At 43.1% G+C, this 12,547-nt stretch overlaps 2 protein-coding genes across 4 annotated transcripts; both read left to right on the forward strand.

Moving 5' to 3' along the window:
• Positions 1–660: 660 nt before the first annotated feature.
• On the forward strand, positions 661–4,227 carry LOC115776556 (butyrophilin-like protein 8). 2 transcript variants are annotated; one of them, XM_030724272.1, is made up of 4 exons: positions 661–868; positions 969–1,072; positions 3,241–3,579; positions 3,817–4,227. In XM_030724272.1, the coding sequence occupies exons 2-4, from the start codon at positions 1,027–1,029 to the stop codon at positions 3,900–3,902; spliced, it is 471 nt and encodes a 156-aa protein (XP_030580132.1). In that variant the 5' UTR covers positions 661–868; positions 969–1,026; the 3' UTR covers positions 3,903–4,227. The 2 variants fall into 2 exon arrangements, with proteins under 2 accessions (XP_030580132.1, XP_030580133.1); XM_030724273.1 differs by having other exon boundaries at positions 672–773.
• Positions 4,228–5,364: 1,137 nt separating this feature from the next.
• Positions 5,365–8,511, forward strand: LOC115776554 (uncharacterized). 2 transcript variants are annotated; one of them, XM_030724270.1, is made up of 10 exons: positions 5,365–5,555; positions 5,984–6,099; positions 6,346–6,480; positions 6,587–6,697; positions 6,804–6,940; positions 7,014–7,107; positions 7,211–7,549; positions 7,631–7,814; positions 7,930–8,046; positions 8,261–8,511. In XM_030724270.1, exons 3-9 carry the CDS (start codon positions 6,475–6,477, stop codon positions 8,043–8,045), a joined length of 987 nt encoding a protein of 328 aa, XP_030580130.1. In that variant the 5' UTR covers positions 5,365–5,555; positions 5,984–6,099; positions 6,346–6,474; the 3' UTR covers position 8,046; positions 8,261–8,511. The 2 variants fall into 2 exon arrangements, with proteins under 2 accessions (XP_030580130.1, XP_030580129.1); XM_030724269.1 differs by lacking the exon at positions 5,984–6,099.
• The last annotated feature ends 4,036 nt before the right edge of the window (positions 8,512–12,547 follow it).

Genomic DNA, 12,547 nt, shown 5'->3' on the forward strand with positions numbered 1-12,547 from the left:
ATCCCTCCTTTTCTCAGCCTTGATTCCAGTCGGGTTTAAATCCTCGAATCCATCAATATTTCTGTTTCATGCGCACTGATGGACACAAACAGTTTCTCTTCTGCTGCTCACTCACAAAGAACCGAAGCAAACACCTCCATCTGGCTCTACCTCTGAGACTCATCTCATTTATCCCACTGCGTTTTAAGTATTGGGAAAAAAATCACGATTATCACAGTAATTCCTGATAAACTTTGTTATAATTAAATATTTGAGCTCTTCACATATTTAGTTTGTGTAGTCATTAAATTCCAGATAAGCATGAAACCAACACTGCAGTAAAATTAAAAAAAAAAAACATTAGGCTGAACTTCAGCGAGTTTTAATCAAACTCAGTTAATAATAATCTTCACTTTTCCTTTCTTAAAGAAATGAGCGGTGGATCGAGATGTTTCACAGTCCTGCATTTCACTTTCTAACACAGATGTGTCACCATGCAGACAACACCCATCTGAACGCTGAAGACGGTTTAGACGTCATAACTGTCAGCGTGGGAACAGTGATCGCTGACGATTGATGTACTGCTGATAGGTCGGATCCAAAACGTCAATCTGTGATGATTGGCTGGCAGAATTCAATGTGGGCTGAGAGACGGGTTTGAAATAACTGAAGTCACCGTGATTGGCTCGTTTCCCTTCCTTGGAAATGAGATGTTGGCAAAGTTTCAGCAGTAAAAGCTGGAATAGCAAGAAAAGAAAAGAAAACTAAAAACAGGCAGACTCACTCAGCCATCGGTAACAATACAGTTTTATTCTAGTCTAAGCTTTTCTGCTGCCTGGTTCATCTGGTGGATTACTTCCTGTTTCAGTGGCTGCAGTAGAAATAACACGTGGGGAGAAAGTTTCTGTTCTCACAGTCAGCGACTTTAAGCTTTACTTACCGTTGTTATTACCCAGGTAACTCATGCACTCAGGTTCTCTTATTCACAGCAAATCCCGACATCCTCGGACATTTATGACAGCATAAGTGTTGGATCATAACACGGAAATGTTGGCAGCACTCTGCTGTTTCCTGTTTGTCTTCGCCTCTGCAGGTGAGAGTTAACTGTTAGACACTAAACTGTGAGATAGAGAAACACAGAAGCGTGCATAGATGGATGATGGATGGATGATGGGCATCACCCTGGTTTTATGTTGATGAGCCTCGTGTGTGAAGGCGGGAGGTTTGGGGCTTTTATTGCAGTAAAACTGTGTGCGGAGTTAACATGTGTCACTGTGATCCAGATGTGCACAGAAGCGCAGTGCGCGTGTGTCCAGGTGAGATTTATTAAGTTATATAAAGGTGTTTACTGCGCGCTCCCGCGCACTCTCAGTGTGCGCAGTTACATGTGTTTGTTGGCAGGTATATGAGCCTCTGCTTCGGCTCTAATCCACCGGTATGATGCTGATGCGCACTTCCTTCACTCCCTCTCCTGATCCTCGTTATGACTTTTCTGTAACTCCTCAGTAAGTCATGTGATCAGAACCTGACTTTGGATCCGCTGCTTCATTCCCTCAGCATCAAAGCGCGGCAGCGCTGCTGGTTAAACTCCTTCCACTGGGGATGGTAGTGTGCGCGTGGCTGCTGAGTTCCGGTGGAAGGTGTAGTGAACACCTGCTGGAGGTGGGCGGGCCGATCGAAATACCGATAGTATCGGTACCAGCTCCGGTACTGGTAACGGATGGTTGCTCGCGTGATAAGATTGACGCTTCAGTTTGTCCCGTGTTCAGACACGTCTGTCCAAAAACCTGCTCTCCTGCAGGCACTGTTTGCTCCGCCCCCTTCTCACTGCTCTGCTGTGTGAGTCATGCAGTCGTGCTCTACGAAATGCTGCAGGTAGTGAGGAAGAAGAGCACATTTAGAGGTGCTTTACAGCTGTAAATGAAAACACTGCAAACCTTGATGGTGGGAGGAAATTCCCACCTGTGACACAGACACGAGAGACCAGGAAAACAAAAGAGCTTCATCCCAGAATGAGCCGGAGGAAGGAAATCCCTCACAGAGCCAGGCTGCATCAGGCGGCTCTGCTGGCTGACCTGCCAAATGTTACACATCAAATAAAATGAATGATGTGAGGCTGGTGGAAGTTATAATGTATTTGAGTTATTTTTGATCAGCTTGAATCACCACCATCTTGTTTTTTCTCCTCCTCCTCTTCTTTCTTTTCTCACTCCCAGAACGGAGACTCGATGTCTTTGGGTGTTATCAGTTTGTTTAAGCAGAGCCGTGCAGGCCTCTCATAACGGAGCGGAGTCAGTGGTACAGATGTGGTCAGTGGGTGTTGTTTGAGCCGCAGAGAGAGTGAGGTTACACAAAGAGCTGAAGTGAAACTGACTGTTAGAAACAATAAAAGTTTCCATTGTGGCTGCCGTCTGTAGTTTTAACTGTAGTTTTTCTGGTATTCTTGGTGAAATCTGCTGTCTCGCTCTTCCATGTTCGGGCCCACATGTCAACCAATCAGCATTTGACCTCCACGCAGCATCCTCCATCCTCCTGGCATGCTGGGAGCACGGCTGCAGGCTCGTTGAAGGTCTGCTAACAGACACAAATGTCGTAAATTAGGCACAATGGGATCAGTTGTCTCAGAGATGTCACTTCCCACTGCTGTAGCTTAAAGTTTGTCAGCTCCCCTTCCACCAGCCTCAAGCACCCAGCAGTTGCCTGCCTTGCCTCGTGGCATGTGGCACCTCTGCCTGTGACGTGCTGCAGTCAGAGAGGCCACTCAGGCAGTCAGGAGCACGGTTTGGAGGCTTTGCTGTTGTGATGGGCTGAGAGAGAAGAGCACTCTGTGAACGCATCATCTCTGACCTGACTCTAATTCACTGCATCGCCTGCAGTCCGCGAAGCTCGACACACATTTATGGACTCCAAAGGTTTGCTGCTGATCTCAGAAACATGCAGCAGGGTCACTTCCTGTCCTCAGATCTGCAGATGTGGGTAAACTCAGCAGCTGTTGCTGAATATCATTTTGTGTTGCTGCAGTTTGGGATTTGTTTTCATACTAAATGTTTACAGGCAGAGCTGCCTCTGCATGTTAGAGTCTCATCTTTAATAACCAGAGTCTGCATGAGACTGAGGTTACTGCTTAATATGAGTTCAGTTTAACAAATGTTCAAATCTTCTTGTAACCACTGTAGTTATACACGTATTGAAGTTCTGAACATGTTTAATTGAAGTACTGAATATTTCTATAATAACACACTGAATGGCTTCTTCTTTCAGAGCAGGAAACCATCACAGCTGAGTCTGGACAGAACGTCACTCTGACATGTCGAGCTCCAAACAGCAACAACATCAACACCATGGAGTGGCACAGACCTGACCTGGAGCCGGTGTATGTGCTTTTGTTCCGGGATGGACACGTTGATCCGGATAACCAGCATCCATCCTTTAAGGACCGGGTGGATCTGCAGGACAGACAGATGAAGGATGGAGACGTGTCTGTGATCCTGAAGAACGTGACAGTTAATGACACTGGAACATACGAGTGTCACGTCTTTGAGATAGGAGCAAAGCAAGGGAAGCTCCTCAGAGGCATCACCCTGAGAGTTGTTCCTCCAGGTGAGTGAGCAGAGTTCAGTGTGTCTGTGATCAGAGGTGAAGCTGCTTCCTGGTTGTTGATGTTTGTTTCTAAAGATGTTGTTGATGAGACTTTGTAGAAAGCAGCTGGTCTGAGTGATGTGATCAGAGTGCAGTAGATAATGTCTGACAGCAGTTTGAAGAGGAAATGGATTCTGTTCTGTTCTTCACTCATCACCTACCTGACAGCTGACACCTCACACCTGTTTCTACCTGCAGGTTCAGGAGGAGCTGCTGGACTGATCGTCAGTCTGCCAGATTTCGTTCTTCTTCTTGTTCTTGTTGCTGTTGGATTTGTGGTCTAGAGAAGAACAGAGTCGGGGTCCATACGAACGTCCTGCTGCAGAGATCCAGCAAACAGCCATCAGATTCATCCTGATACGTCTGATTATCATCAAACCTGCGTTAATGTGTCAAATCTGGCAGTGATCCTGTGAACTACAACTTCAGTGTTTCATGGAGGAAGTTTACAAGAACAAAAGACTGCTTCAGATCAACTGATGGACATTTTTGGCTTGTAGGTGTGAAACATCCAGAACATCCAGAACAAACATAAACAGGAGTTTAAAAATGTTTTTTATTATTTTTTTAGATCTAAAACATATTTTTGTATAAAAGCAATAAAGATCCGTTTTTTCCCCCAAACTTTGCTGAGCAGGTGATTCATGTTGATGAAAGGATCATATAAAGCGTTCGCAGTACAGGAGGATTAACCACAGACAGAGAACTGAAAGTCCGATTTGTAGCTTCTGTTTTTCTGCTCTGTCGGCCATCTTGGATTATGAACCACTGGGTTGCTCAGTTACATGCATTACCAGAAGGAGCAGGGTCAGCAGCCAGACGCAGGCTGTTGTTTGAGCCACAGAATAAAAATGAATAAAGAGCTCAGATTGTTTCAGGGAGAGCTGCTGTTTAACAGCTGTGACTGTACTGAACTGTTATAGCTACTCAGTGAATGCATCATCAGACATGTGCAGGGTCGGAGTTAGAGCTCGACGCCGCTTCCTCTCTAACATCAGCTGATGCACTGAATACAGCCATAAGAAGCTGCTGCTCGTAGTGTCAGAGTGGATTTAAACTTTAGGCTCTTAAAGAACAGACTGCAGGGAAATACTTTTTTCAGGCTGACAACACGTCAAAGCTGCTGCACTACAGCATGCAGAAGATACCTTCTTTTCTCTGGTACTGATGGGCCTTTCAGTTCCACGTTCATGTCACTGCACTGCCATAAAACAACAAAACTATTTCATTAAAAAAAGACTTTATTGATTTAGTTGTTATTTTTACCAAAGCAGAGAACGCCTTACCACAAAACTGAGGCCACCGAGTGATCAGAGGTTCAATTTCTGATCAAAGAAACATTAAATCATCAATGAGTAGAAGTTCCTATAAGGCAGGATAAAGTAATCAGTTACAATCATCAGGCTTGTGCTGTCAGTGATTCTTTAACAAAAAAAAAATTCAGAAAACAGATTTATTTCAGGAAAAGTAAGCTGAGGAATTTAAATGTTTCACAATAATAGCGTGCAGTTAATGTTGGAGGTAAAGATGTTTTGTTGTTTTTAATTATTCAAATTATTCAAACTCACTGGGTTCACAAACACAGTCTTTAAAATCTACAAAACTTTACAAACCAGCTGTGATTGATCAGCAGGCTGGTGTCTGGGGACAGGACCAAAGACATGCTGTGGAAGAGAGACACGTTAATACACAGCAAAAACTAGAGTTAAAATTTCAGGGTTAAATGTTTCAGAGTTGATTTTAACTCAATAAGTGTTGTTTTAACACTTATAGATTTAAATGGTGCTCAGTGTTCGAGTTCTTTCCCAGAGTTGATTGGGCCAGTGTTGATTTTACTCTGCTGGGAGAAAAATAAGCTCCTCCCCCTTCTTCACAGTCCTGGTTTGAGTGCAGTCTGAACATGGCTCCATTTTGTCCGTCTCCTGCTGTTCTACATGGTAAGAGCAACTTCCTAAATCTTTGGTCAAGCACTATTAAATTGATAGAGTGAGTGATGTGACTTTTTCTACTAATTTCATTGAAAGGCAGCTAAATATGTCAATTTTGCAACAACTTTACACAATGTGCTAGCTAGCAGCCCACGTGTGGGTTGCTTGCTAGCAACTGTTGTACTTACAACTAACATTGTTGTAACCGTAACACTTAAATAATAATAATATTATCAGACCATATACTCATAAAAAATAAAAGTTTTATGTTTTTTGCCATTTAAAAATCATGATTTTGGCCGTGGGAATGTAAAGGTTCCCGCCTATTAGCCTTCACCGGAACTTCACTGGGACCGCTGAGACATGTCCCTACTGCAGACAAGCATTGTGCAGTAAGGGGAACACTTTACTTATAAGTTGTATTTTGCTTTGTCTAGGTTTATTCCATGCTTCAGTAAAATGTTGATCCAGGTTAACTATGGTGAGGTGCACAAGTATGTGAAGTTGGATGAGGTTGAAGGGCAGTTTGACTTTAATCAATTCCATTAGAAAGGTTGGTTATTTGTTAAACCTCTGTGTGGGCGGAATGATAGGTATTCTTTTTTTTTAATTACTTAGTTCTCAACACTTATTTTACAAATCTGTGATGAGTAAAAGGGGTGAGCCATTTTACTTTAAGTTTTGCAATATGTTCACCAATCTCCATGCTAATCGTATGAGCAACACAAAAAAGTAATAAGTTAATGACACAATTTGGCTGATTAGAGCATTAGGCTCTAAATTTTGCCTTCTTTTCCAGTCATTGAAAGATTTTGCCTGCCACCTGATGCCCAAGTTACATACAAGGATGCAACAGATACTGAAGTTGATGAAGAAATATTCAGTGACCTCATTAGACAAGGCAATGTTGTACTGAAGGTTTTCTGCCATGATGGTGAGATATAAAAGCAAATTAAATCAAGCATCATACAGATTTTACAAAAGGATGAAACTGATGTTTATTTTGTTCTTCAGAGTTCTCTGAATGGTCTTCTTCTGAGTATGACTCAAGCTTCAGCTCAAATGCATCAGCATCAACAATACTAGTGGATGAGATCCCATGCGAGAAGCAAAAAACTGAGAATGCTAATAATGCAGTGTCTGCTAAAAAGGTAACAGTAGTTTTTGTGTGCCTCTAAACTCTTTAAACCTGTTTTGTCATATTTGGGTAATCTGAATATCACCATAAATTTCCTTTATCTGTTCTTCATTTCATAGCGGGTTGAACGTGTCTTTCAAAGCAAGTCTGGTGGTGTAGAAGTTTTGCAGGAGTATAAAACAACAGAAACCCTAAGTGATGCCACAAGAAGACAAATGGTGAACATACTGGTGGCTCACATGATTGATAAACATGGGTAGGTGTGTTTTTACACTTTTTTGTTTATGTAAAAATTCACCATTTGTCACTAATCTGAAATCTGCTGTTAGGCACCGTCCTGCTAAAGCAATCAGAGAGGAGTATGCCCTTGGAATAGTGACACTCTTCCCATCCCTGAAAGATCCATACACCCAAAAAGGCTATGTAATGTTTATTTTCTTGTGTGTTCTTTCATTTTGTCCCAAAACTGTGATTTTTTTTTTCTCCATAAAAAAGTGATTGTTTTTCTTTTTTCCTTTTTTTTTAGGAGCACTTTTATGATGCCGCAAGCAGCACAGGATACATTTCATGGCGTCTTAAAACAGTCCAAAGGAAGATTCAAAGAGGATCTCTTGTGCCACCAAGTAGCTCCAAAGACATTTCATGTGGCAGCCCAAATATCCAGAGAAATGTGGTTGTTGAAAGACAGCTTGATGGGGATGCCTGCCAGGAAGCCATATCCCTGCTTAACCACACCACAGACAGGTCCCCGATCCTTCAGAAGATGAGAGAGACTTTTGAGCACCATCACAAACTTATTAGAGATGCCAGCGGAAGAACTGATATTCTGACAATGTTCCCCAGGTTCCTGGACACAAAAGGATTGGTAAGTGTTCAAATGAGTGAAAGTCTTTAAATGTGGATTTATACCCAGTGATGATAGTTGGATTTCTACTTTTTCTTAAAGATTGACCAAGACTTCAGTCTTCTGGTTAATGAAGAAACCTCCTCCAGACTGCTGCAGAAGTGGGATGTGTTCTTCAAATCAAATGTTATCAAGGAGGCTAAGTGTCTCACTTCAACACCTCAGTTGAGACGTTTGGTGCAGTCAGCGGAAATCCCTCAAGGAGATGACCAGGATAAGACATCTAGTAAGTACCTAAATATATCTGAACATGGTTGACTGTTCAGAGTATTCTACACTGGCTCTATGTTCTCATAAAGTTCTGATATTACATTTGAAAACTTTTATGAATGTGTCCTCAGCCTATGACCAAGAAATGGCCCCCTTGTTACTGCTCCTACATCTCCTTCCACCACCACCTGGAGGACAGAAGTTTCCAAAAATCAGTGCCTGTGATGCAGTTGAGAGACTTTCATAAGGCAATTAAATTAATTAAATTTACCTTATGTACCATACTTTGTCACTTTGCTTTTGTAGACATGAATAAATACTGGTGGTTGTAAGGCATCTTTGAAGATGTCTGGTTAGACATGAATTTCTTTTGTTAGCTAATCTAAATCTTAATTTTTTTTGTAATGGCTGTAGCTGTATGTCTTATTAATTATGTTTGGTGTATATTTGTTTAAATCGTAGTCATACTGCAGTTTTGAGCAACATCTCTGGGGCCAACGGGGTCTGCAGCCATACCTCCTTGCTGGTGACAGGTGACATGGATAAGTGCCTCATCCCATGCCAGGCAAACTGCTCTCTAGGAGCATTTGATGAGCTGTTCAAAGCACATTTTGTGCTTAATGTCTCTTATGATGCTGCATTAATTAATTTTTATACATTTCTGCAGACAACAGTGTATAACATTGATGTTTGTTCATTGTATCACAATTTAACAAGTTGGAAACACAACTGCAAAAATAAAGTCGATAAAATGGATTTATTTGTTTTAGTTTCTCTTTATTATAATTAACCAGAGTCATAAAGTAACTGTTTTCTAGTAGATAACACTTGAAAATGTTAAACCAACTCTAAAAAAGTAGTTAATTTTTGTTCTTGGATCAGTGTTAACCTTTGCATCCACACAGTGTTAATTTAACTCTGTCTTGCGAGTTAAAAAAGGAACTCTGATACGGTGTTAAAAAATTTAACTATTTCGATTGTGTTAATTTAACTCTGAAGAGTGTGGACCTATATAAACTCTGAAAAAGTGTTAAAATCAACTCTGTGGGAGTTAAATCAACACTGGGCTTTTTGCTGTGAACAACTAATGATTAAATGTAGAGTGGAGTATAAACAATGAAAATCGGTGAAATACTCAGGGGTCATGGGTCTGCAAATCCAGTGGCTCCGCCCCAGATCTCTACTCGATGTTGTAGCAGCGTGTCAACCAAGATACCCAACAACATCCAGAGCCTTCAGAAACACCCCAGGGGCCTTGCCACCAACGACTTGTTTAACTACCTCAGTGACCTCACCCCCAGTGATGGCCGAGTATCGCTTGGCCTGCTGATACCCATAAGCTGCCTCCAGAGTCTCACAGGCAAACCAAGCCCAACAGGATTCCTTTGTATGTTTGATGGCTCCTTTTACAACGGTCATCTGGTTCTGGGATTACCACCACAACAGACACCAACCACCTTACAGTCACAGCTCTGAGCAGGAGCCTCAGCAATAGAGGTGCAGAACATGGTCCATTTGAACTTAGTGTCCTCAGCCTCGCTCAGAATGCTGTCGAAGTTCTGCTGGAGGTGGGAGTTGAAGATCTTGCAGACTGGGGCCTCTGCCACGTGTTCCAAGTGCACATTTGGGATACATTTAGGTGCGTCAGGTCTGTCCAGCATCCTCCTCCACCACTTGATCCAACTCACCACCAGGTGGGGATCAGTTGACAGCTCAGCTCCTCTCTTCATCTGAGTGTCCAGAACATACGGCCTCAGATCTGATGATATGATTACAAAAAACGATCACTGAACTGCAACCTAGAGTGTCCTGGTGCCATGTGCACTTGTGGACATCCTTATGTTCAAACATGGTTTTCATCATGAAAAATCCAATAACAAAACACCATTCAGATTCCTCCAAACCACGCCCCTCCAGATCTCTCTGTCATCACCCATGTGAGCGTTGAAGTCTCCCAGAAGGATGATATAGTCACCAGATGGAGCACCCTGCCCAGTGACTCCAAGAAGGGTGGGTACTCTGAACTGTACAGGCGGCAAGCCGAGGGGAGACAGGAATGCCCACCCCAGCTCAGCACCTCTCACCGGGGTCAGCTGTTTATATTTACATTGTTAAAACAATGCAAAACAATTTTAAATTTTAATTAAAGAAATAAGAATTTTAAAAATAATCTTATCATGAAGTATGTCTTTTTACAATGAAAAGTGAGCAACCCCACAGCCTCTGCACCAATAGTAAAGCTGGTGCTCAGAGGAAGAGGGCGGGGCTTTACTTGGTGTCAGTGAGAGAAATGAAAAAAAGCTCAAATGAGTGAGAAGGACGATGAAGGAAACATCTGTGCTGTGTCTGCTCTGTAAGTAGAATCTCTGTGTTTGTTTGAATTATTGACCTTTGACTGTCTGCTCTCCTGATAATACTTTTATTTCAGTAATATAAATGAAGATCATTTAGGAAATATACTGTCAAATGTTTTTAGCGTGTGATATTAACTGATTACTCTGACCAGGAAGGATATGAAACCTCTGACTTGTCCAGTTTCAGTCTTGCCCAATGATAGCTGAGAAAGGCTCAAACTGTCCTCAACAACTTTCTCAGGTTTTTGTTGTCTAATCTTTATTGAAACTTGTTGCTGCATCAAGTCTAAAATGAGCAGATCTATCAGAGAGAGACGAGTTTGTGGGTCTGTCAGCTGTTTGTGTGGAGTTGTTCTTTGTGTTCACCTCAAACCAACCTGAGTGTCATTTCTCTTTAGTTCTGATCTCACTGCTGAGCTGCACAACAAACCAAGGTCAGTAACCTTCTTCTGTCACAGCTTCAACCTGATAAATGCTCACTAATATGACCTGTTTGGCTTCATGTTTCATTGTAACCCTCACAGCTCGTCTGACTGTGAGTCCCAGCAGCTCTCAGTTCTTTGAAAGAGACTTTGTGACTCTGAGCTGTGAGGAGGATGACAGCTCTGCTGGATGGACTCTGAGGAGGAACACAAGCAAACGACAGAGGACTCAGTGTGGAGATGGGTGGGGAAGATGGTCTGGTTCTTCCTGTAGCATCACTGTTTTCCAATCAGACAGTGGAGTTTACTGGTGTGAGTCCAGAGAGGGTGCCATCAGTAACATGGTTAATCTCACAGTCTCTGGTAAGCTGAGTGTGCGGAGTTAGTGTTGATGAAGCTGTGTGTAAATGGATGAAATGCTGTAGTTTGTCTCTGTGTTGAGGTGGATCAGTGATCCTGCAGAGTCCTGTCCTCCCTGTGATGGAGGGAGATGACGTCACTCTGCTCTGTCAAACAAAGACCACTCCCTCCAACCTCCCAGCTGCTTTCTATAAAGATGGCTCCCTCATCAGGAAGCAGCCTACAGGTCACATGACCATCCAGCATGTTTCCAGGTCTGATGAAGGCCTCTACAAGTGTGACATCAGCGGTCATGGAGAGTCTCCATCCAGCTGGATCACTGTCACAGGTGACACACTCACCTGTCTGTGTTTCTGCAGGTTTCAACATTCACAATGTGACCAGAACTTAATGACTGTGTTTGCTTTATTTTAGGGAGACACACCACCACACCTGCACCTACATCCACACCTCCACCTACATCCACCTCTCCTCCTGTTCTCTCTGTGATCTCCTCTGTTGGATCAATCTGTGTTGTGGTTCTACTGGTGTTATTGGTTGTGCTGATGAGACGGTGTGTTCACAGGAAACCTGAAGGTTGTATAGATTTCTTTTGCTGAATAATCTAAACATCTGTTCCTATGGAAGTGACTCCAATTTGTTTTGCATTATAAATATATTGCTGTTGAATTTGGGTCATTTCAGCTGAACGAGAAGCTGCAGAAAATGAAGCCCTGTACAGTGAAGTGATGACAGCAAATCATCAACAACCGATCAAACAAAAAGGAGGTAAATATGCTTTCAAAGTGTGGTTGGTTAAGATGTGTAAATGTAGTTTACAATAGTTTTCCAGCTCCTGCACCTAAAGAGCCAATCAGCAGCTGAAACTGGAAACAAATGAACCAGTCATGTTACTGCACTGATGCATTTTGAGGTTTTTCTGGATTAATGTGTTCATATTTGGAGGATGGGCCCACGTCTCCTCTTCAGGCTGTGCCCAGCTGGGCACCATGGGTTAATGCCCGGCCACCAGATGCTCTTCCTCGAGCTCCCTCCCCAAGCCTCACTCCAGGGTGGGGCCCCGTTATCCCTGGCAGGGTAAACAGTTGTGTTGATGACTCTTCTGTAGGGGTCACTGGAATTGCTCTATGTGTGGACCCTCACCCAGGACAATCTGTCATGGGAGATTCATGAAGGAGTGAATGCAAATGGAAGAAATGAGCTCCTCCAAAGGGTGGCTGGCTTCTCCCTTAGAGGTGGGGTGCAGCCATCTGACTAAGATGCCGCCTGGGTGCCACTTGGGTGAAGTTTCTGGGCATGTCCTACTAGGAGGAGGCTCTGGGCAGACCCAGGACACGCTGGAGAGATTATATCTTTCAGCCGGACTGGGAATACCTCAGGATCCCCCTGGATAAGCTAGAGTAGGTGGCTATAGAGGGAGGTCTGGGCTTCTCTGGGCTGTTCCCGCCACCTGGGCCCAGATAAGTGGAAGAAGATAGAAAGATGGATGGATGGATGGATGGATGGATGGATGGATGGATGGATGGATGGATGGACGGACAGCACTGTGCTGGTTTTTGGAGACAGTAGTAACAATGTTTGGAAAAGAGAACATCCAACCATCATCAAACATA

Source organism: Archocentrus centrarchus, unplaced genomic scaffold (assembly GCF_007364275.1).
Source record: "Archocentrus centrarchus isolate MPI-CPG fArcCen1 unplaced genomic scaffold, fArcCen1 scaffold_33_ctg1, whole genome shotgun sequence".
NCBI classification, from domain to species: Eukaryota; Metazoa; Chordata; class Actinopteri; order Cichliformes; family Cichlidae; genus Archocentrus; species Archocentrus centrarchus.

Bases quoted from the DNA above. Each gene is read 5' to 3' on its own strand.
- LOC115776554 (XM_030724270.1), top strand. The intron at 6,941-7,013 runs GTAGGTGTGTTT...ATCTGCTGTTAG, and splicing joins CACATGATTGATAAACATGG to GCACCGTCCTGCTAAAGCAA. The intron at 7,550-7,630 runs GTAAGTGTTCAA...TTTTTCTTAAAG, and splicing joins TCCTGGACACAAAAGGATTG to ATTGACCAAGACTTCAGTCT.
- LOC115776556 (XM_030724272.1), top strand. From the start codon at position 1,027: ATGTTGGCAGCACTCTGCTGTTTCCTGTTTGTCTTCGCCTCTGCAG. The intron at 1,073-3,240 runs GTGAGAGTTAAC...TTCTTCTTTCAG, and splicing joins GTTTGTCTTCGCCTCTGCAG to AGCAGGAAACCATCACAGCT. The intron at 3,580-3,816 runs GTGAGTGAGCAG...TTCTACCTGCAG, and splicing joins CCTGAGAGTTGTTCCTCCAG to GTTCAGGAGGAGCTGCTGGA.